Source organism: Strix uralensis, chromosome 4 (assembly GCF_047716275.1).
Source record: "Strix uralensis isolate ZFMK-TIS-50842 chromosome 4, bStrUra1, whole genome shotgun sequence".
Lineage (NCBI taxonomy): Eukaryota > Metazoa > Chordata > Aves > Strigiformes > Strigidae > Strix > Strix uralensis.
In genome coordinates, this window is record NC_133975.1 from 98355340 (window position 1) to 98379607 (window position 24268).

The 24268-nt window shown below is 40.4% G+C and overlaps 2 protein-coding genes across 4 annotated transcripts in view; one reads left to right on the plus strand and one right to left on the minus strand.

The window, feature by feature from the left end:
- ARHGAP11A (Rho GTPase activating protein 11A) overlaps positions 1–11873 on the minus strand; it is a 59305-nt gene extending 47432 nt beyond the window's left edge. Inside the window, exon 1 of one of the 2 annotated variants that reach the window (XM_074868160.1) lies at positions 11726–11873. The gene's annotated coding sequence lies outside the window, so the exon portion shown is untranslated. The remainder of the gene's footprint in view (positions 1–11725) is intronic. The other variant, XM_074868161.1, reaches the window with a different exon arrangement.
- Positions 11874–11889: 16 nt separating this feature from the next.
- The window catches only part of RASGRP1 (RAS guanyl releasing protein 1), a 42818-nt gene continuing 30439 nt past the window's right edge, over positions 11890–24268 (plus strand). For both annotated transcript variants that reach the window (XM_074868163.1, XM_074868164.1), the window contains exons 1-2: positions 11890–12048; positions 14258–14427. In XM_074868163.1, the coding sequence (XP_074724264.1) occupies positions 12017–12048; positions 14258–14427 (202 nt within the window). In that variant the 5' untranslated portion in view covers positions 11890–12016. The remainder of the gene's footprint in view (positions 12049–14257; positions 14428–24268) is intronic.

Below are 24268 nucleotides of genomic sequence, written 5' to 3' on the forward strand. Positions count from 1 at the left end.
TAGGCAGCAACAAGCCATTTTATGTGCTTGGCCATGGAGCAGAACCTAGAACCTTATAAATTACTCAGATTGACAGCAGGCTGCATTCTGAGCTGGGAGCAGCTGAACATAGTTAATAGTAATTTCTTCTTAAAGATCATACCTTAAATTACATCATCTGATGTATCATACTTTAAATTACATCATCTGACATAAGTGGTCTTTGCTGAAAGGAGGCACTTCTTTTACTTGAGGTTCTGGAATCTCTCCTCAAGACAGATTCCCTTCAAAGGACAAGGAAGTCAACACTGTTTTCGTAATGTATTTAAATTCAGTGGCTCAGATGCTAGGAGCCCTCACAGAGATGCTCTCACTCATAGAGAATGCTCTAGCACTCGTGATATCATTATATGTGATGCCTAGGTTCAATTCCTTCCGCTGTCTGCAGAAATTCAAATCTTACCTCCCACATCTCAGTGGAAAAATGACTTAAATGCCAGGCTATAGGATCTTTAAAAGGGAAGGGATGCTCTCACTCTCTCCTACTCAATAATTAAAGAACGTTGGATGCACAGGGAATGCACATAACAAACATTAACACAGCCAACTACCAGAACATTTTCTTGGGAAGGGGAAAAATTGGGTTCCATTTCTCTTATATTTATTAAGTAGTCCTTGGATCAAGCTTTTCAAGCAACATAGCCAGAATAGCAAACAGCCTATGGATTTTGATTGCTGGGGGCTTACTATTCTGTCCAGAAACAGAGCTCTGGATACCACCAGATTGAGGAAGCAGCAATGTCAGGATATTAAGAATTTTAACTTCGATCTAAAGAATTTGAAATACAAAATACTCTATGGACCGAGATGTCAATCTTGCTGAACAGTTTTCCATTAGTAAAATCACAGTGTTCATAGTTTCCTACCTGCCCCAGGTTCTGTGTGATTAACTACATTAAAACCGTGAGAAAATCAGAAATTACAACCATATGGCCATGGAAGATAAAAACAAACTGACAAAGATTTAACAAATGTAAATAGCTTCAAATTAAACGATTCCTTTAAGCAATTTTTTGAAGTATCAAAAAGATTAAAAGAATAAAGCTTGCAAAAAGCATAGTATTTAATCAGTCAATGACTTTGTATAGTGGGAAGCCTTTGTTGTTTTTCAAAACATATTCCATAAACCAAGCACTTTGAATAATTGTCTTGTTAAATAATTTGCTTTGTGAGAGCCAAAGAGACAGATGAGATACAAAGAAATAAAAAAGGAAAAGGAGATATTTGCACAACAGATAAAATGAAATTTTGAAAAACCCAGCATGTTCTAGTCTATACATAAATGGCAGAAAAATGAAAGAGAGAAGGCACATGATTGAGATAAACTTGTTAAATAGCTGGGGTCACCTCCTGAATTTCCTCTTATCCCTGATGTTACCAAAAGCACTGAGATTAGAGTTCAAGGAGCAGGCAAATGAGGCAAATGATGAAAGTAGTGTTGAAGAATACAAGCAATGCTTGAAAAGGTGGCTGCATATTAACTTGAACTGTATATAAGTAAATACAGGCAGTTAAAATAAAACATGAAAACAAAAGAAAAAATCAATGAAGTAACTCTTTCAGTCCTATGTGATATACCTAAGCATGTTCTGCAATCTACACAGCTCCAAGGGAACAACTTCCTGTGGAAGCATGTCAAGCATTAAAATTATATCTCTTTATCTGAGCATCATGACCACAACTATTAGCATAGCTCAGTCTTGGAAATTTGTATGAAAATGAAATGTTCTAGCACATCTACATAGTTGCCCAACTTGTAATGGTGATGAACAATGTTGTAAAGTCAGCATGGCATGTGAATGCATCCCACTGGTGGGTCAAACTGAATCTTCAGTAACTGGTGCATAAATACACTGTGTGTCAGAGAAATCATAAAAACTATGCAAAAGAAATATAAGGTTCTGCATCTCAATCAGCAATTACTCCTACAGAGTGCTACTATCTATTTCTTGCCACCTATCCTACAAAAAAGCTGAGGGATCTACAGACCTATTTTATTTAAAGTCTGAACTATTTTTTCATTGCCACAACCACAGATTGAGATAAAAGCACTTAAGCAACCTTTCCTGACTGAATACAAATAGTTTGCACCTTGTCAAATATTTGAATATTGGTAGAATCGGACATGTCCATTTAAGCACAATTCTTCTTTATTGTCATTTCTCTCTACTATGGAAATATGCTTTAAACTTTTTTGTCCACATTCTTAAATAATATTCTGTAAGATGCGGAGAATAATAGTGTTTGGCATATTCTTAAAAGCAATGTAAAATAATCTGCATTAAGAATACTAGTTCAGTTACTCTGACTCATTAGTCACAGAACTTATTGACAATGTTTTTCCCTCCCACTTTGTTTTCTGACCTTTTAAAGATACATACCACTAAGTTTAAACTCAAATTTTAAAATGTGCTTGTATTTGACCAAGAAATAGCACACAGCCTTTTTTTTTGACCTGTGAGTCATCCTGAACAAACATTAACAACTCTTCCTTTCAAAATTCCAAAGAAGTGATAAAATAGGACAGGTAGATAGGAAGAGAGAAAACACACCCAAACAGCCCCTTTTCAGACAGAAATTGAATATCTAACTTTCAATACCGTATTATTTTCAGGTTGTCATAAGACTTCACTGTTCATGTTTATACCACAGGATTTCAGAAGCTTTCAAAACTGTTAAAGAAAGGTACTGTTAACTCTTTTTACAGATGATTGAAGGGGCAAAATAAGAAGCTGCAAACTAATGATTTTGAAAAAAACTTCTAGTTGAGGCTACAAAAAGTTTTAGATAGTTTACCTAACCCTCTTGTAGCATGACTACCAGAAATAGCACTAAAGGTGCTCCACTTATCTTGACAATTGTGCATTGTTTTCTAAGTTAGAGATGTTCACAGAGACACCTATAATTAGAGACTAAGTTCCTGAACCTAACAAAGTACTTGGGCTAGGGCTTTACCCTAATATTACCTCTTGATATTGCCCCTTGAGGAGCTCCTAACAAATAAGAATTTCTTTTAAACCAGATTCATTTTCAGCATATCAATTTTTAGCCTGTCCCTGTTTGACATTTTGAAATAAGAGCGCGTTCAAATGTGTTTGCTGAATTGGTGCCTAAATACCTTCAAATGATGTGATTATTGATATGGTACTGGAAATTGGTTTTATCATATATTCACAATTACATTCTGTTCAGTACTGCTATAGCTACTCTCCCTGATTGCAGCTGAAGCCAGCAATAGAAAATGCTTCTAATCCAGAAAAGTGACAGTAAGGCTTGACAATACTGCTATTCTGAGCAGCCCTTTAAAATGAAACAATACACATTGCTTTAAAGATGGGAAGGTAATGAGGTATAAAACTGGGAGAAGGAAAAGATCTTAGGAGTTCAGGAAAACTTGCATCATTTTAGGTTTAAGTAATTGACATTTCCCCGTATTCTTCTATTTGACATTTACCCACAATGGACCACAAATGAAGGTGGTAGATTATCTCTCTGCTTACTCAAAATTTTCTTTATTGCATTCATCTGCCTGATCCTGTTCCCAGCATAACTTATTGCAAAGTGTCTATTAAATCCAGCAAACTGAGGAACAGGTTTTACATTCCCTTCATGTAAGTAGAAGTCTGATGGTATCAACATGGTAGTGTTAAATATTCTATAAAGAGTTTGAGCACACGTTTTCTGGCATTTTGGCCACCTGTCTCTTCAAGATATTTTCTCCATTCATTCCTAATAACCTGAAGAACTATAGAGACTGACCAGTGCATTGACGTATCCTGATGATATTCTTTAGGGGCAAAGTAGAAATTCAACAAAGTGCTGTTGTGTAACAGTTTTTGTAAACAGCTTTGAATAAAACAGGATTTTTTTCTAACTAGCTCCAAATATGTTATGTAATATCAGTTCTGTTCAACTGAAAAGGTGTCAAACAAATTCTTCAGTCAACCACCCTCCCTTCTGCAGTACATGTGGAGCAAATAGCCTCCCGGTCAAGCCGTAAGTATACAGACTAACTGAGAACAAGAGAGCACAGGAGAGACAAATGGAGTCCTAGAAAGATTAATCTTTCCCTTCATGCATACATATGGTTGGTAAACTTACCATTTTCAGCCCACAACTAAGACTATTTTTTCCTTTTAAATAATGGTCAATTTACTGTTAAGTCTTGTATCAATAACAACAGAAGACAGAAAGCCCTTGGCAGCCACTGCTATTATCTGCAGCCACACTGCCTTAGCTCTGTTTTGCTTCCCTCTGATCTCCCAACACCAAGGGTGAGTTGCTGGAATGGGTTTGAGGGAAAATGTTCTTCCTCCCCTCTCCTCTCACTTCCTCTCTTCCCCAGCTGACTCATATACTGAGCATACAGAGAGAAGGGCAAGCAAAACCTGGTGAGAAGGGAAAAAAGAGCATTTCCCTTAAAGCGATGCAAAAGGAGAGTCCCTCAGCAGAGGAGGAGTATGGGCCTTGTCTATGTAGTGTGTCATGTCCATTTACATTTTCAGAACTCAATCCAGTATTCAGTTCAGATCAGCACAACCTTACACTTCAGGGTGAAATCCCCTTGGAAAAGGTTCCTGCCCTGCAGATGAGATCAGAAAGGGCAGAGAAACACTACTTCCTACACACCCACATCCTGTGAAAGCGCTGTGATTACTCCTAATTTCTCCTCACCTCAACTGTCACTCCTGCTTCTTCATACAATCTCTACCACTGACTTTGTCACTGCAAAGAGCAAGGGCAAAATCATTAATACTGGCCTTGAACACTGCAGCAGCAAAATTAAATTTTGCCCACTCAGTTTGGAAATTTTGAAAAAGCTCTGTCAGAAACAAATCACATGGAAATCACGTCTACATTCCTTTCCAGATCAAAGGAGCACTGCAATTTTATCAGCTATTTGCTAAACACAAAAATTTTAAGTAATTATTACATTAAACAAAAAAAACCCCACCACTTCTGTGAGACCAACTTTCATCCTGTGATACTTTCAAAGGGACTGTTATATCCACAACAATTTATCTGTGAAACTACTTTTAAAAGGTTAAAACAATACACTTAATGTATTTCCAGTGAGTGGTGTCTTGCTTCTTGCTGCTGACCAAGAGATATCCTGTAGAGGAAGTAGCTAATCACTGTCTCCTTGGAAAATGTTTACAAAGGGACCTTTGGGATGATGTTATCTACATCCTGTTTAAGTAGCTGTTTTGTTCTTTTACATCAGATGGTGAACCAAAAAGAAGCATTCTTAGCAGTATTGTTATGGTTTTCTTTTCTGTATCTTGAGTCTCACTGTTTCTGGACAGTAGTTATTTCAGGGGTACCAGCTGTTTTTCCCTTTATACACATGCATTTTAAGAAAGAAGGTATCGTAGCATGGTTGGGGTTTTGAGGGAAGGAGACTCATTTTCATGCAATTCTTATCAAAATCAATTGGTAAATTGTATGTACACATAAGCATCCTGATGACCCGAATCAGAACCGTACGTTAATTCTAAATGACCATAAAGGAAAGAAAACTATTTTGCTATGGACTACTGGAGGGAAACAGAAGTTATGATGACAATGCTCTTCGACTTAGTTGTAGTAAATAAAAGCTTTTATCTTTCCCTGATGCCAGAATTAAATGTGATTTTGGTTTTAGTGATACAGAACACAGATTTCAGTTAGCAACACCATTACCTTTCAGTACATATTACAGTATCATAATAGCCCCACTGTGTGCTACTTCTGAAACAGCTGGACATTAACGCAAGATAGGCAGATCATCAGTGCTTACTGTATTTCAGCATTCTCCTAAACAGGAAACCATCAAAATCTTTAATCAATAGAAAGGCTGAGGTATTACTTGTAGGACTGAGCCTCAAAGCTACACAAATCAGTGTGCTTCTACTCAGAAGAATGCCACCAGCTAATAACATTTTCTGACTTACCAGACTTAATGTTTTTATATATTATCAAGATATATGTTCATTGCTCTTCTTACAATTAGTTTTAACAGACTAAACTAATTAGTTTTAGTTCACTGATATTTAAAGTCTTCCAGAGTAAAAACAACCAAAAAGTCTAACAGTTTCAGTTACACATGGCTGACAGTGCAAAACTGTTGCCAATCAGCAGCTTGCAACAGACTGATGACAACTGACTAATGACAAACTTAGGCATAGTTCTTCAAGTAAATTTTAGAGTCTTTGATGACTTTTAAGTCCTTTAGGGAGTCCAGGGTGAAAATAGAAGGAGAAATTAACTTATTAAAAAGTATGAAATATCTATTTTCCTGGAGTGCTTCACTTCATCGTGTAAGATTTGTCTGAAAATAATTAAAAGGGAAGACCACAATTTTACTTCTACAGTCCTCTTTCCCTAGTGACTACAAGCCATCTAACTTCTGTAACCAAAGCAGTTGAAAATGACAACTCTCATTAGTATGCCTCCTTATTTGTCCCTGCTACATATCCATACTATAATCGGAATGGAAGCAGAGGTGCTATGAAAGAAATTGTATCTTGTTTTATAGTGAAAGGCAATATTGACATCCATACACACAGTGAGATATGAATCTCCTAATTCTGGAGTACACAGTTCTTCAAGGGGCATCTCTCACGATAACGCTGTCATAACTGCAGTGGCTTAAAGACATAGTCAAGACAAGGTCTACAGGTAGAGATAATACCTTTTATTGGACCCACTAGTATAATATAGGAAAAAGTAGACAGATTTCCAGATGTTGCTGGTTTTTAAGTTTTCAACATAATTTCATACAATATTCTTGCATTCAGTTTGGGACAGAGGTCTGGATGGGTGAACAGCTAGATACCCATCTAGTTGTCCCATCAGCACATGAGCCAGCAGTGTGCCCTGACAGCACAGAAGGCCAACAGCACTCTGGGCTGTATTCACAGGCACAGAGCCAGCAGATCGAGAGAAGTGATTACACCACCTCTACTCAGCACTCTGGACTGAGTCCAGTTCTAGGCTCCCCAGTACACGAAGGACACTGACAAACTGGAGTGAGTTCACCAGAGGGCCACCGGGATTGTTGGATGGAGTGCTTGGATGGAGTGCTTGCCCTGTGAGGAGATGCTAAGGGAAGTGGGCCTTTTCAGCCTGGAGAAGAGATGGCCTCGGGGGGATGTAGTAGCAGACTGACTGGACTTCTGAGAAGGTTATTGAGAAGAAGCTAGGTTCTTCACAGCAGTTCATGGCAGGAGTATGAGGGACAACAAATAAACTGAAACAAAAAGATATTGATTGGATATAAGGAATTTTTTTTTTTTTTTAACTATAAGAGCAGTCAAACATTGCAACAGATTGCTCAGAGAAGCTGTGCAATCTTCAGACTTTGAGGCTTTCAAGATCCAACTGGATGAAGCCCTGAGCTACCAGGTCTAGTCCCACAGCTGGATGTGCTTTGAGCAGGAGGCTGGACCTCAGGTCCCTTCCAAACTCAGTCATTTTGTGATTCTGTGATTCTCTGCAGAAACCCTCTTCAAGTCTACCCAAAATCTTGTCTTCTTCTAACTGTGCCAGTTGGTCTTATAAAAGATACTGCCTTTACCCACAAATTATGTCTTGCCTATAATTTTCAAGACTAAAACCCACAGATGTTCCATCAAGTGGCAGCATGTTTGCACCTACATGTATCATTACTAGGACTGGAGTCATTCAATCCACCCCACAGACCTTTGGCATTTGAACTGACAAAATGACTCACAGTCAATGATCAGCCTGAGTGTTCACTGAGAGTGGTGAGGAACCCATGGCTGGCAAACAACCTAAGAAATGCTCTGGCAAAATCCAAAATGAGTGAGATCCAGGTACTCCATGCTCTACTCTAGGTTCTGACAATTTTCCTAAGCTTTTCCTCTTTCATGAATTCTAGTCTTGTCTCTTCCACCTTGTTCAGCTCAAGGTTGACTGCTGGACATTAAAAGGTTTAGCAGAAGCAGCCTTTACAGAAGAAATGCCAGTATAGAGGTAGATTGGATAGGTAGATCTGTTAGTATAGTTACTAACTTTGTAACATGTCTTGAATATAATGTACACAAACCTATGGTCCTTAAATGTAAGGAGGCAGTGGCTGCTGGGTGCTCTCAATTCCTTCTATTCTTGCAGAAAAGCTGGAACCTCAGAGGTACTGACAACCCAAAGCACTTAAATACGATCAGTCCAGTCTTCTTCAACCTGACTTAAAGATCATGTTTAAAAAGAGGATTCACATTCTTCTTAATTTTCTATATACTCTCTCAATCCTACAGTCTTACACTTTTAGGTCCCATTCTGCAATCATGAGTATGAGTTTTATTGCCTCCCACTTATAAATGAAAGCTGTAGTTGTGCAAAAGGTCACCCTAGAACATGTACCATTGAAGGAAGATGCTTGGGATGAAGTCACAAAACCTAACACTCTTATAGGTCACATCGCTTCAGGAAGTGGAACATTCCATCCCTGGCCACTATGGCAAAGGTGCATCAACAGAAAAATAGTGGGAGAATTACCATGGTCTAATAACCTCAGTGGGATTATGAGACCAAAGCTTTCACTAACACTACAACTTTCTAAAAACAAAAAATATTTGATAAATCAGTGAAAGCACCCAAAGCCTAGATCATCCTGATCAAAAGTTATGACCCAACCTTGGAAAAAGACATTAGAAATTCTCCACTAGCTGTAACAGAAATCAGCACTCAGACCAACAAAAATGGTTCTAACAGCTACAAACTTTAATTATAATAGGGAAGTACAGTTAGATGATGCCTTAAGGAGAAGAGCTATTCCTATCAGCTGATCATACAGGATAGCCACACCTTTGGCGTTATCACAGCTCAGATGAAAGAAGTTTTTTCATGTGCAACTGCTAGCAGGTTCTCACTGACAACTTGTTAAACCCAATGATTCTGATTACTACCTAGTTTGCATAACATATGTTGACTTTTCATACAGCGACTCTTCTTAGCCTTCCATTTGCTGTCCTTTTCAATTTTGTTAGCAAGTTTTTTTCCTTTTCTAGAATTGCGTCCTACACTAGATTGTCTGGCTTGCCTTTCTGTTGTCTACTGACCCCACCACCTAGCAGATGCTCTGTCAGCACCAAGGAACCGTCTCATTCATGATCCCACAAGGACATCGAAAAGCTTTCAGAATTAGGCTGTGATTTTACAATGATCTATGTAAAACAGATCTAAGTGAAAGTTACTGACAAAATGTGTGGTCTTGCTCTTTTGCCCTTGTTTGGTTGTGGCTGCAGTTGAGCTAATATGCGTGGGTGGTGAAATGAATTAAATAAGTGATACCGCATGGCAGAACATGCATCATTTTTAGATGGGTTGGGTTTTTTGCCTTGATTAATTTTTGTGTGCAACTCACCGTGTGGTTGTACAAGCTCCACTAATTGGCCCATTGTGAACAGCAGGAATACGGACCCGGGAAAGATGGCAAATTAAATGAGCTTAAAGTAGATATAAAAGAACAGCTTAAGAAAATTATTTTCACCCCACTTCAAGGCCAAGCTAGATTTGTGGACTCATACTAACTTGGAGGGAGAAAGGCATATCTTGTTACAACAGAACTTCAAAGATCCAGCTTCTGCTGAGGCAGTAAATTGGTCCCTTCACTTGGTTCCAATGGTAAAATCCAATTTATAAACTACTATTGTTGCAAGATCTTCCAGGAATCTAAGCACAACAGTATAAGAACGCCTGGCTGGTCCTGCTTGCTTGGGAGCAATATGGCCCATCCTAGCCAACATCATCTTGAAACTCTGTTAGTATGGCTCCTTTGGATCATAAGTTATAAATTAATCCTCTATTGATTGAAGCTCTGAGAACAGAAGAAATATCTTGCCTTTCCACAGAGCAAACCTCTGATCCTCTGAGGACACAAACCAGGCATGAATCTACTTTACAGTAGAAGACCATTTCATCTGATGAATGGCACATTCAAGGATCAGTATGTCAGACTGCTGTGTGGGCACATAAGTTAGAACTGAATTTTTGTATGAGATTGTGTGCTGTAAGGTTTACATATGGATTATTTTCTGACCACAAAGCTAGAGAGTATTATTTCTGTCAAACTGCCATTTATTTGTGTGTGTGCGTATGCATGCACATGACCTTCTCAAGTAAAATGTGTTAAAGAAAAAGCAATACTAGCTGGGTTGTACTTCTCTGAAGCAGAATTCAGCCAGGAGATTGGCTTAACAAAATAATTGCTACAGATAATATCACAGACCACCTGACCTGTGGTCTTGCATATATATTAATGTATTTGTGTTTCTTAAACCACAGTGACCTTCAAGCTCTATGTTAGGAACTAGTTTAGAAGTTATTCAGAAGAATGTGACCTACCGAACCACTGATGTGATTTCCAGGAGTATGTAGGATTTTTCATTTTACTTGGAGATCTTCAGCAAAACAAAAGTCAGGTTTGCACAGCTCCTGTTCTGGTAATGGTTGCTACCACTGCCTCTGAGAAAATGCCAGTGAGCCATGTCCTTTGCAAAACTGATCATTTTGGAGCCCTGAAAAGAAGTGTGCCCTGGTTGGTGGCAGAGAATTACTTGCAATACCTGAACCTTACCAGTCAGTCTTAAAATTAAAGAAACAGTTTATGAAAACTGTCTGGATCTCGGTGTGAGGCACTATGCCATTATGATGCCTGAGTAATTTTTAAGAACATGAACTGTGCTCTCAAAATAAGCTGTTGAGAATGCATCAGCCGAAGGGCTCTGTGACCCAGGACTTTTGTACTGCTCTGTTGAGGCTATTTCTCAACAAAAGACCATTTGGTCCAACTGTAAATTACAGGATATGGGGTGAGTTTTCCCTTTCAGATTTTCTGCCGGTGATGTCTCCTCAGAAGCGAAGGAGTTGTCAACATTGGGTTGGAGCACCTCTCAGAAACTCGTAATTCTGATACAAGGACTATGAAAACGACTGGGTCCCCTTTCCTTACTCTGCGAGTAAACTGGAGGGACGGCGTAAAGCGCCAAATAAGCACAGAGGCTTTAAATTACCAATCGCCCACGGGGGTATCTCAGTCTCGTGCCCCCACCCCAGCACCGCGCAGACGCTTACTTCCACGGCGGGAACGGGGGGGGGGGGGGGGGGGGGGCGCAGCGTGTCCCCGCGGGCGCGGCGCGAATGACCCGGGCGCCTTCCCGCCGGCCAGGCCCCCCGGTCGGCCCCCCCCGGCTCCGTGCGCGGGGTCCCCCGGCCCGGCTCCCCCCGCGGCCGGCGGCAGGTAGCAGCGGCGGCGGGGGGGGGGAACCACCGCCTGACACCCCGCCCCCCGCCGGCCGTTGGCGAACCAGCCAATGAGGGCGTGCGGGCTCAGGGCGCGCGTGGGTCCACCCCACCAGCAGTCACGTAACCCCGGGGCTGGGAGGACCCGGCGGCCGGTGTGTGACCGGGCGGCGTCCGGCTGCGGCTTGGCCAAGAGCTTGACAGCCCCCGGCAGCCCCCGTCCCATCCCGGGTGCCCCGGCGGCAGCTGTCCTGGGCCACGGGCGGGCGGGTGGGTGTGCGTGCTGCTGAGGCACGCGTGAGCGCCGGCGGGTCAGCCCGCCGTGGGGAGGGGGCCTGCCCCGGCGGCAGCGCCTGCCCTGCCGGGCCCAAGTTGTGCCCTGGAGAAAGTTGCAGCCGCTTGTAGAGCCGGGCGGTGTGATCAAGAGAGCGCGTTTCGGTACCTGGTAAATCCGGTGGCTTCGGAGAAGAGCAGCCCGGTAGCTCAGTACTTCCTTCTGCCGATAAGATCTTCGCTTGCGCTCGTCACGGGTGGCGGCTGCCGCCGCTGCTGCCCCGCTTGAATCGGTTCCAGACTCCTCCCGAGGCGAGACGGGGAGCGGGAGAGCGGCGGGGCGGGAGGCGGCGATGCGCGGGCCCGTGCCGCTGCCCCCGGCCTCCTCCGCCCCGCGTAGCCCCGCGCCCTGCGCTGCCGGCAGAGCCGGCCGGGCGGCGGAGCCGCGGCTGGCACCGACATGGGAACCTTAGGGAAGCGCAGAGAAAACCAGTGAGTTCGCCGTGGCCGTTTGATTCTCCCGCTCCCGGCGGCGGCGGGGCGGGCGGTGGGTCGCGGGGTCACAGGCCGCCGCGCCCGAGGGTGTGAGGTGCCGGCCCGGGGCGGCGGGGAGGGCTGCACGGCGCTGCCGGCCCTCTGCCCCCCGCCCCGGCTGGGCTGGCGGGGGCTTCCGTGGGGCGCGGTAGTCCGGGCGGCTGGGGCACCGCGGGGGCCGGCCGAAGCCCTGCCGGGTGGGGAGGGGGAAAGAAGCGCGGGAGGGTGTGGGGGGAGGATTTTATTTCAGCCTTTTGAGTGCAAGTGCGCGCCGGGCAGCTCGGCCAGCGCCGGCTAGGACGAGCCTCAACGTTACGGTCCCAGCGTGGCGGCTCCGGTTACCTGCGGCACCGCCGGCAGTGAGCGGGGGGCGGGCGCCGGGCCAGGAGCGGCGGCCGGGCCGGGGGCACGGCTGTCCCCTCCGCTCCCCGCCGGGCCGCGGGCGGCCCTTCGGGAGCCGCGATCATTTGCTTGTGGTCTTTTCCCCGCCGCCGAATAGCATGCGGTGGAAACGCGGGGGGCTCCTGGGCCCCCCCACCCAGCACAGCTTTAATCTCTTTTTCATGTCAAGTAACTGCTGCAAGGGAATCGGTTCTAATGAATGATTAGTTTCAGACGTGTCACCGGCGGAGTTTTGTCTGTTCGGCGTTGCCAAGTCGGCCGTCGTGCTATTGTAAACTTTTTTGGGGGTGTGGACACTTTGGCTCTTCTACGCTCTGTTGCCAAGACCTAAAATACCTTCTGCAACAACTCCTACTTTTACTACCGCATTGCTAGGACCCTCTGCCCTGTGTTGAAGAGTCACTGGAAAAAAATTAGGAGAGGGGTTTAAGCTTGTAAAAAGAAAACCCTGAAAGCTTCTCGGGCCCTTGCTCTTTTTGTATGAGAACAGGAAGTCAGATCACAAAGCTAAGAGGGAAATTTAGAGAAAGGGGGAAGGGAAGAAAACATTCTTTGCGTCGCCACTGTCAGTTTAACTACGGAGGCCCTGAGTGATGGTCAGTACCCCTGCAGGGTCAGGCCAGTATTTTCTGATTTTGAAACTGTGGGGGCCTGGGGTCAGTGTTGAGTTGTCAGTGACATCAAGTGCAGTTCCATGGCTTTCCCAGCATTCAGATGAGACAGAAATTTACAACGAGGTTTGACATTCACTGGGATGAGGTAGGGTCCAGTCTGTCTTCACAAGGCATGCATATTTTCAACTTCATCCGGGAGTGCCTATATACAGGGATGTTTGTGTCTGCCTTCACTATCTGTATGTAATATGGAACCTGGATAAATTTCTATGCCTTTTCTTTCCAGGACTGTCAGTTTATTAATAAAGTCTCACATAGTGTTTCAAGAAAATTTGTACAAAAGCTTAAGATAGCATCTTAAAGATGCTGGAGTCACTTGTTTAGGAAGACTCTAGAGTGTAAATTGCCCCTGAAATAAACCCAAGTTTTATTGAAACAGCAGTGGTTGTTGCCCTTTTGTGAACTGTATGGTTATACTCTCAAGTCAGATTTTGAAGTGGTTCCTGTTATTTTGGTCTTTTTTACCTTTATTATTAAAGACATTAACTTAGTCATGCATGCAATTTTAAAACAACTTAATGGGAAATAATAATATAGAACAGATGCAGATTAATCTGTTTTGGTTTTTTTCTTTTTAAATTGTGAAATCACTGAAAGTTGCACTGATATTTTGTTTACTTAATAGTGATTTTCTAAATTAAATCAATAAAGCTCATCTGGCATTTTCCAATGTGTGTAATATTTGGTTACAGTTATAATTTTTTTCTCCTTTACTTCTGGTGGGCACACAAATATGTGGTGGTAGATTACTGCATAACAATATTCCTGTTACATAGTTTGGGGGAGTTTTATGCTTGTGCTGAAATCGTAATGTAAACCTAACTCCCCAGCAAAGAAACAAGACTTCTGGTAATCTTGACAGATCATTCAAGGAGCTCTGTAGCTGTGTGCTCTACGGTCCACATTTAGCAGGAAAAAAAAAGTCACTTACTGAGCAGTCTCTTTGGTGTACGTATTAAGTGGGAGGGTTGTGGCTTTCAGCACCCTAGCTACAGGGAGTTAATTGTCCTTTAAATTTCTCCTCCTTTCCCATGCAGTGTAAGATTTACCACTCGGTCTTGTATTTACTTCACTCTTGTGCTTTCTTTTAGGCAACCTGCCCAAGCATGCAGCACTGCCCCTGAATCAGCACTTGAGCTGAAGCAGATCAGTCACTGTCCCAGCCTTTCAAATCTTACCCAGGTCACGATGGTGCCATTGGGGCACTTAGCCAAAGGGGCCACTTTGGAAGATCTTCTTGAAACCTGCATTCAGTCTTTTGGTGAGTGTCTGGAGGTTTTTAGAATCGTATTAATTTGTTTCTGTCCTGGCTATGTTTAGGTCACTTACACGTGAGTTACATTGATTTGTTAGCATGCTGGCTAGAAAGGCATAACTGAGAAATTTCTATGCTGTAGGTGACCACATATTTTCATAGGTTTGTGGATCTGTTTATGCATATGCATATAATATATGCTAAGAGATTAGTGTGACCACTGCTTTTTTGTGAGTGAACAAGACAAGCGCCAGTCATCTATACTTCTATGTGTGATTTCTGTTGTTCCTTCAAGTACCAATTTGGTAAACTTTAGCAAGTAATCATTATATTTTGCCTGTTGCCGTAATATTCTCATAATGTGTGTAAACAACATGTTTAATATAAACATTTTGAAATGAGCAGGACTATTTTTAAGCTAGGTGAAATAACACTGGATTACTTCTTGCATTATCAGTATAGATTTTAAGTTGCTTCTCTACAGAAGAGAAAGAATCCAAACAGAAATCACGACTGTATACCTTTTTGAGCCTATTGGTTATCCATTTGTTTTTTTTACAATAAGAATTGTAATATATGGACAAGCATGACTGTTGCCTGAGCACTATATCCCTAGTTTCCTTTTCCAACTTTATCATTAGTAAATGTGTTTATTTTTTATATTATTAAAATACATTAGTACTGAAAGCACTCAAAATGATTCCGAATAATTTTCTTGCAAGTAGTGTATCTCTTTGTTAATGCTGTGTCTTAGTGCTATGAGCTATTCCCAAAGCATATACAGCAAAGTCTTAGTTGCAGAGTAGTCCTTAGAAAAATAAATGTACTTGAACAGCCACTGAGCTCTAAAATACTTAATCTATATAGTTAAATAGTAATACATAGTGCTGATCTAGTGATGCAGCACATAAATACTGTATAAACAATGACTAATATTTCACATTCATTGGAAATGCTTTTTTTTTTTTAGCTTTAATGCGCATCTGAGAAAAGTTGATGAAATGTGTAATTGTCAGTAATAAATTGTTAGGGGGTTTTTTTGGCTTCTTTTCTCCTCCATTTAATTATTGTAAAGAACATGTCCAATGAACTGCTATAAAGCCCTAATTCCTAAAGAAATGTCAACCAACATTTTTATAAGTTTTGGTTCACTAGGAGTAAGATAAAACATGTAAAAGCACATCTAAGACCTTCATACAGTTTTAATATTGTGACTGCTTGACCAATATTAATGTGTCCACATTTTTATGCAAAAAAAGTATTATAAATGTAACATCATGAAAATCTAGTAAAATGATTATGGTGATTGATTTCAGGTAGTGTAGGTCAAACCCTGAATGGGAGATTATCGTTAGCTTAATTATTTTAATGCTTTTTTAATGCTCTATGTATATCAGCATACACATGCTTAGGTGTTCTCGGATTCCTGGGCATCCATATATTATAAGGACTAAGCTGACAAAGAAAAGCAAGTGTACCTGTCCAGTTCAGCTATATATGCATGTGAATCTTTCTAAAGGATTTCATACTTCAGTTAGAAATTTACCACAGTCCACTAAATAGGGTTTTTTGAACCTTGACAAGTGGTGCGTAGGTCTAGCAAAGTGAATTGTAGGGCATCTGCAAACATAATCTTAAACTCACTAAGGACTGTTAGAATTATGACGTGTGCTGCAGAAGTTCAGACTCCTCATTGGGCAATTCATAGTAGTGTCTGTATTTGTACATCTGCTATGACATTATGCATGTTCTTAAGCTATACTGGAATTTCCCAGTAGGGTATTTACATAAATTGTAAAGTGCAACTGTTACAATTATAGATATAACCCACATAACAAATTTCCTTAAAGAAGGTTCTTGTAGCTACCAACAAAAACACTGTGCAAAATTCATTCACATTATTGTGCCAATAAAGGAAGAGATGGAAAAAACTTTTAATTTGGGAGTCTGAGGAGGGTTAGCGATAGGGAGAAAAATGATGGGAAAAAAAGCATAGTTGCTGAATGATTACAAGTAAACTGAGTGATTCAGCAAGTTTCTTCCCATGCATAGTACTGAAGTAAAGTTGTTACCCTGTACTCTAATAGTTCTGTTTAGACTGAGGTTATACCTTCAGTCTGAGATATTCTGACTTATAATATTTTGTATATTATGCTAGAAATTCATTATTGTGACCTGAGAAAGTTTTATTTCAATATTAAAAATACAGAAACCCCCAAGGCATAAGCACAGATTTCCTTTGTATATTTTAAGTTTACTTTCTGGAGAAAGCACTTGATTCGATTGCTGTCTAGGGTTAAGGAGAACAATAGGCAGTAGATAGAGATGATGATCTGTCACATTTCAGAATATATATTGCATCATGTTAATTGTATACTGCACTTACTATGTGTACAATTACAGGTACAATTCCTATGTAAAGTATGTTCCTGGACTCAATTATACAAGTTCAGAAAAAGCAAATCATTTGTAAGAGAGGCTGCTGTCAACAATGGTGTGTAAGGGAAGGTTGGCAGCCTTTTGCCATATATGCAGAGAATTATCACAAGAAGGTCTAACCAAGAAGGTATTAAGAATTAATACACACAGCTGTGAAGAACACCAATATAAGTTATTTATCTTACAGTATGGATAAGGGGGGAAAAAATGAGAAAGGGGGATATGCTAATTGAAGAGTGAGAAGACTGAGCTTTGCCACTGTTGTAAATGGATTCCAGGATGTTTTGTGGAAAGACAAGTTTTGTCCAGAGAGCCAAGTTAATCCAAAACCTGTGTTATGGAGACAAGGTGGAAAGATTTGGATCTTGGAGTTAGTGATATTGTCTGTGGGTCTACAACAGTACTGGGTAGAAGATGATGCTAAAATGTGGACAGAATAGTGTGAATCACAATGGTGGTGTTGTACCTGCTAATTGCAAAAGTAAAGAGTTAGGAGGCCTTTTGTTTTCTTTTTTTCTTTAGAAAAGACCAAGAGCTTATTCAGTTTAATTAACTTAAACATCTACTTTGGGATGATTAGCATGTGGTCTTTCACCTCTCAAACTTGGTCTTCTGTAGCTTGAACTGGTGAATGATAGGCATGTGCTTTAGAGATAGAAACAGTGACGGTCATATGAGGTAGTGTGAAGTCATGTAGATGATCACTACAACTGAGAGATCAGTATTACACCAGTGTTTATTCAATAGCATGATGACAAGGATATGCTAAAAGTAGAGGTTTCTTCAAGTCCCATGAAAGGTTGCATCAGGATGAGTAAGATGAATCATCCTGCAAATGAACTGCCAAAAGTAAAGGCAACAGAAAAGCCAGGATGTAAGCTAGGGCAAGAGTTCAGGAAAAATAGCATGATGAGAGACTGAAGGCAGAAAGTGTTTTAGAAAGGAATATTGGTCCTGAGATTAGACTTGTAGAGACTTGAAACCGCTCTCATCAGTTTGAAGAGAAGAGATTTGGTTATATAGGACAATGATTTAAAAAATGTTCTACATGGCTTGGAAGATCGCTCAACATTCTAAGTAGCTAAGGATGCTGTTACTGCTATGATCTGGATTGACAAGAAGAGCTGTAGAGCGCAAGTGAATGCGTCATGTGTGATTGCCTTAGAAAAGAAGGGGAAGTGTAGCTTATACGTGGAGCTGACAATAACTTTTAAAGATGAAAAAGTGATGGTGTGGAAAGAAAGAGAAGTCGTAACAGAGAAGTAGAGGAAAAGAGAAATGAAAGAAGCAAGGAGAGTGTGTAGAGATGAAGAGCAGGAGGTAGGGTAAAATGATTGGAAAGACGAGAAAATACAGAGGCTCTAGAAAGGTTAGGTTCAGTGAAACCTATCAGAGAGGTCAATTCTGAACAGAAAGGTCATAAAGAGAAAATTAAAGGTAGGTGTTTAATTGGCAACAAGATGGCTGAATTTGTGAGTTCCGAGAAGCAAAGAAGTAATTGATAGATCTTGGCTTGGAATATTGCAGCTTCAGGAGGGAGATAATTTATTCTGGGGAAGTGACTGTGATTCTGGAGTGGAATTGTAAGTAGGACAGTGACTTTAACCCCCTGCATCCATGTTTTTCCATTATGTAGTATATAAAATGCCTGGAAAAGAATGTACTTTTGACTGGCAGACAATTCTCCGAAAGTCAATATGACTTTGTCTCCTACTTTGTTGCTAGTTGTAAAGACACTTATTCTATCAGCTTTGTTGCTGAAACCCACAGAGTAGGGTCTAGTCTGCTGGTCCACAGCCATATTGACTATTTAATGGTGATAGTTCAGTAGAACACAGAAAACTTATGCTTAGGAGCACAGCCCTACTTTTTGCTAGTTGTTCTTATACTAATCTCTGTGAGACTGCATAAGTGCATGTTAACATATATTTAGTCCAGAAAGTGTTACAGATCAGGGAGGAAGAATATACCAGCAGTGTTCACTTCACTGGATAGATATTTTAATTTGTTAATTGTATATCTGCTAACTATAGAAATGAAATAATAAGTGTTCATAATGCTTTTCACCCTAGGCTATCCTCATGCTACTGTGAGCTTGATGTTCTGACTATGTGTTAGCAAGTCAGTTTCTATTCTAGCAGACAGTTTTCTTCTATTTGTGCCTTCGCTACATGTTTGTGCATGGCAAGAGGTCCCTCTTTCTCTCCCTTGACTCTACATTTATCTTATAATTGTACCTTTTTAAAAAATCTTGAGTAAGGTTTAAATGTACTTATTTTTTTTAAACAAATACACCTTCCAAAGATTTGATGAACTATTTTAACATACATTCAAGCTTATAGCCTATATGCCCACACAAAACATATGTCTAAATTGTTTTTACAAGTGTTTAAAAACTCTGTTGCAATTGGAACAAAATGTATCTTTAGCATAGTGTCACTTTGCTATCTCCCTGCTTTGCCTGCAGTAAAGTCCTGAAATGTTACTTAGAACTACCTAACAAACAATTCCAAGAGTGCACTTGAAAGTCATAATTTATAAAAACACTTGTGTCTTCCTAAAAGCATCTGAGGGTCATTTATGAGCTGAGAAATCCCTAAGATCTGAAAGTTCTAATATTATGAAGGTATTTCTGTCCTTAATCTTTCAGTGCAATATCTTACTCATTCACCTCTTACCTTTGAGTACTGGAAGCATGTTCACTGTAGCACACAGAAGACCTATGCTTGTCCTACAATTCAGACACTTCAGTTACTGCTGGACAAAATGAGTGTGCTCAATGGAAAAAAGAAATCATCATCTCTAAATGCATGTCACCATGCAGTGTCCCTGTGTCTGCTTTCTTAAGAGAGATGTAATTAAAAGGGCTTTAGGAAAGCAACCAAAATATTTCCCACAGCATGTAGCATAATTCGGTGTGGAAGCTCAGCCACAGTTAGCTGTTTGCAGTGGAGTTAGTTCTTTATACCGCTATGTCAATCTTCAATACGAAAAAGAAATAAGATTTAAACCCATGACTACTACTTTTCAAAGAAGTTAAAAATCATAACCTCAAAGATTAGCGATGTTCTTAGTAGAATTTGTGTGAACCTAGTGCAATTTGGAACTTCTAGTGGTCATAATACTCTTAGACATCTAGGTCTAAGAGTAGGTTGTGGTATAAATTGTTCTGCAGTGTCTGATCAGTGCTAAACTAGCTTGTTGCCTCAATATGTGGTAAAGTGAGATGTTTGTAAACAAACCTTAGAAATCCTGGAAACCACTTCCAGACTGATCTGGATGAAATATGTGACAGAATTTTGTTAGAAATCAGAAGTCTGGCAAAGGTGCTGGTTGCCTCTTAGGTGCTAGCTGCCTAAAACTGTACAAGTTAATCACAGTTAGCATTTTCTAGAATAAAAAATAACTACATTAACTATCTAGTTCTGTGAACTGTAAGATTTTTATAGCTCACTTTTGTATCAATATCATGCAAAAATACATTAGTCTTAGGAATTCTTTGAAAGCCAGATAAGTATTGCATCCATTTTACAAACAATGAAACAGGCAAGTTAGAGTTTACTCATCAGGAGAACCATAGCCATCTTCTCCTCTAAAATACGGAAAATTTGAAAGTCTTATCCAGTTTTTCCCCTTTCAGTTATCTCTTAACAGAAGTACATTATTCCAGTCTAGTTAAAACATACAATAACTGGTGAAACAATCACAGTTCAAGTACCAAGTTTATCTTTTTACCAGATTTACTATATACCAAATTCTAACATAGAATCCTGACTCAAAAGCAGTTACGTATTTCAAAGCATAAGCGCACCCACAGAAGACAAATTTGGTCATTTACTTTTTTCTGTTAGGTTTGCCTGAACAGTCATTCGTTTTTATCTCATGCTCCACAAACTTCCAGGGTTCCACCCCTCGCCCCTGAAGCTTAGGCTGAATGCTGAGGACTCCAGTCCCCCCAAAAGTAGTTAAAGCTTGTTCATGGTATTGTTCTGTATTAAAATGTTGTTGATCACTGTGCGTTAAGTAATCTGGGTATGATTTGGTCAGATACTGTGCAGAACCTTTAGTATTGCTTGGCAACAGAAACTATGTTAATGATCAATTAATGACACTGTGGGAACAGAAGAGTCATTACTGCTCTGTAGAATGCATGACATTGTGGGAACAGAAGAGTAGTTACTGCTCTGGAGAATACAAAGTGCTGTTTAGCTAACTATTAAAGTTAATTGTGATTGTACCAAAACGAAAATAGATTTCTTTTTTAACCTGATGTCTGTGGTAAAAAATTTCCCAAAGAAAAGAAACTTCAGATATCTTTATATATATTTTAAAGTTCTATTTAGCTAATTTAACTTCAGTCTTTTCAATATAATTTTCCAAAGTCAAGAAATAAGTAATAAAAGACAATTAAGAAAACTTAGACTTCTTGCTTTATAAAGCAGTCTCGGATTTACTTATATTTACAGGGATATAACAGAAAATTCTATCTTCATACGTCTAAATATAACTTCAGATAAAACAATATATTGTATTTAGCAATGCATAAAAGCTTAGATAGCACTAGAAAATAATTCATTCTCCTGAGAATGTTGTATGAATTTAATTCTTTCTTCTCAATGTATGAAGTTGAAGCAAGAAAATTGCTTGTTCTTTAGGCTTCCCCATGCATCTTACTTTCTGTTACTCAGTTTGGTTTGCGTGTGCTTTAAGTATGAAGCCTTTCAGTGTTTTGCTGTGTATTGCCAAGTGTGAAGACATATTTTTGCATTGCTTTTTTTGAAAGTCTGTAAAAGAAGAGGCTTCCCTTTGTTACATCGCTCAGTAGATCTTTCTGTTATGCAGGACAGGCTAGAGATCAAAAGCTAAGATAACTTTCTAAACATGATACCGCTTTTTTCCGCCATTACTGAGGTAAGAAGATGCAAGTGCAACAGCTGGCAAAAGGCGAAGATAAGAGAGTACCTGCTGGGAGCTATTAAGATTACACTTGTGTTGGAGATGACTTTAGGAATCCCTCAACACTGCAGTTTTAATACTGAAATGTATATAGAGGCCATATCAGAAAAAAAAAAAAAAAATCAGTGCCTTATGCCATCTATATTGTGATGAAAAATCATTTAGAGATATGCCATAATATCTTTCTTTTGAAATACAGAACTCCTCTGGCAGAGAACAATAGTGTGAGATGTCAAGAGCTTCTTTTCTATTTTAACCTTTACTTTTTTTTTTTTTTAAGAAGATTCACTTTCAGAATACTCACTTTGGATATGGGTGAGTTGTCTTCTCCCTTCCTCCAGGAGAACTGGTTATGTTTAATGTCTATCTCCAGTATGTAGCATTACTCTTGTAAAAGTATACATAAAAAAAAAAAAAGTACTTGTTTAGGTTGAATAACATAGAAAATAATCAGATACCTTTATTAGAAATAATTAGAAATGCCTTGCAACAGTACTTAGGAGGCATAAGACTCTTGGTCTGTGCTAGACCAACTGATACAATGGGGCCAATAAAGCTTATACTTGGACATGTGAGAATGTTTCTCTGATGAGAGTTTGGCATACTGCAACTAGCTCGAATCTGCAATTGGGGAGCTGCTTCTGTATGCAGGTATTTGATAGTGCTACCTTGTGATTAAGTGTGTTTTAAGTTTGGAGTGAAGCTGCAGGACTTTTGAAACTTTAGTTCATTTGGTCTCTGGTGAACAAGAGATGTTTCAGCCTAAAGATGAACTGTTGTGGTTTAACCCTGGCCATCAGCCAAGCACAACACAGTTGTTCACTTGCTCCCCTCCTCGGTGGGATGGGGGAGAGAATTGGAAGGGTAAAAGTGAGAAAACTCGTGGGTTGAGATAAAGGCAGTTTAATAAGTTTTGAAAAAAGCACAAAGCCAACAACCAAAGCACCCAAACAGAACCAAGAAGAACATGTGATGTGAAAAACCCTGGCTGTTCATCACCAGCCGACTGATGCCCAGCCAGTCCCCGAGCAACAGCAGCCCTGGCAAACTTCCACACAGTTTTTATTGCTGAGCACATGATATGGTATGGAGTATCCCTTTGGTCAGCTGGGGTCAGCTGTCCTGGCTGTGTCCCCTCCCAACTTCTTGCCCGCCCCCAGCCTACTCGCTGGTGGGGCAGTGTGAGAAGGTATGCCCCAACTGCTGGGTTAGAAGCTAGTTTGCCAGAGAGTCTGTAAACACTGATTCCAGAAATATATCTAGAAGTTAGAGCAAAAACTAGGAAGCTGAGGTATGTAAGGGAGGGAAAGCTGAAACAGTAAGTCAGAAATATTAGAGAAGAGTTGGATGCAGAGTTGGAGCATGCATCAGTAATGAAAATCAAGGCCAGGAACTGGGATCTAAGTGATCTGCAACATCTTCAAGTCCCTGAGAGGAAAGCAACTGGTGTCTGCCAGTCTGTTACAGTTTGAACCTTTGGATGGGGCTGACTTTGTGCTTTGTTGGATCTGATGGCTGCCTGCCCCCAGATCAATCATGCAGTTAGAGAGAAGCTTACTATAAAACACTGCAGTTGTGGGATGAGTAAGTGCTAAGCATGCAGCTGGGTTCAGTGGTCAAATAGTGATACCAGCCTCAGAAGTTTCTGATTCTGTTCTGGGAGTCTCGTTTGTCTTATCCATCAGTGCTTAATGCCAGCACAGCTGTGTTGCCAAGCATTACACTTGAATTATTCAAGAGTTGCCTGCAGCTCAAAAGCTGCACGTGGCTCCAGTATCATGATTTAAAGCTTTGAAAAATTCTTTAATGCCCAAATTATGTTTTGTAGGCTTTTTAGAAAAAAGCCTATTTGATTAGAAAGTTCTCATCTAAATTTGCTAAAATCAATATTTTAAACATGCTGTAGAACAATGTATGGGGGGGTGTGTTAACTTTTTATCTTGTTCTGTGTACTTGATCTGAATTTCCAAGGCTAATGGAGTGCTTTCCACCCACATTTCATTTGGTTTCTCTCAAACTACATTTTAATTTCTCAAAATCATCCCATTTCCCTTGACAAGAGCTTTTATCATCTTGTTTTCACTTCAAAGACTTACCCACCCAGAGCTCTTTCTGCAAGATGTAGCTTTCCAAATACTGTTTCTTAAGAGAGGGTAATGGCTTTCCCTTGAGGTTTTTCTCCTCTAATGTTCTCTACCCTCACACAGAACAGTCTTATCCTTTTTGGATGCATATTAGACTCACTTGTGTCTTGGATATATCTGCATTGTTAATGAGTATTTGGAGGAACAGCAGTGTGTTCCCCCCACCGTTTGGTAGGGAGTTTGAAGGGGGGAGGTAGACTTGGAGAAATGTCAAGTATCTAGGGTTTCTTCCAACATCTGTGTTTACTTGGCTTTTTTAGGGTTCTGTTGGTGCAGGATTGGTCACAGAGTACTATGATTCTTTCCTC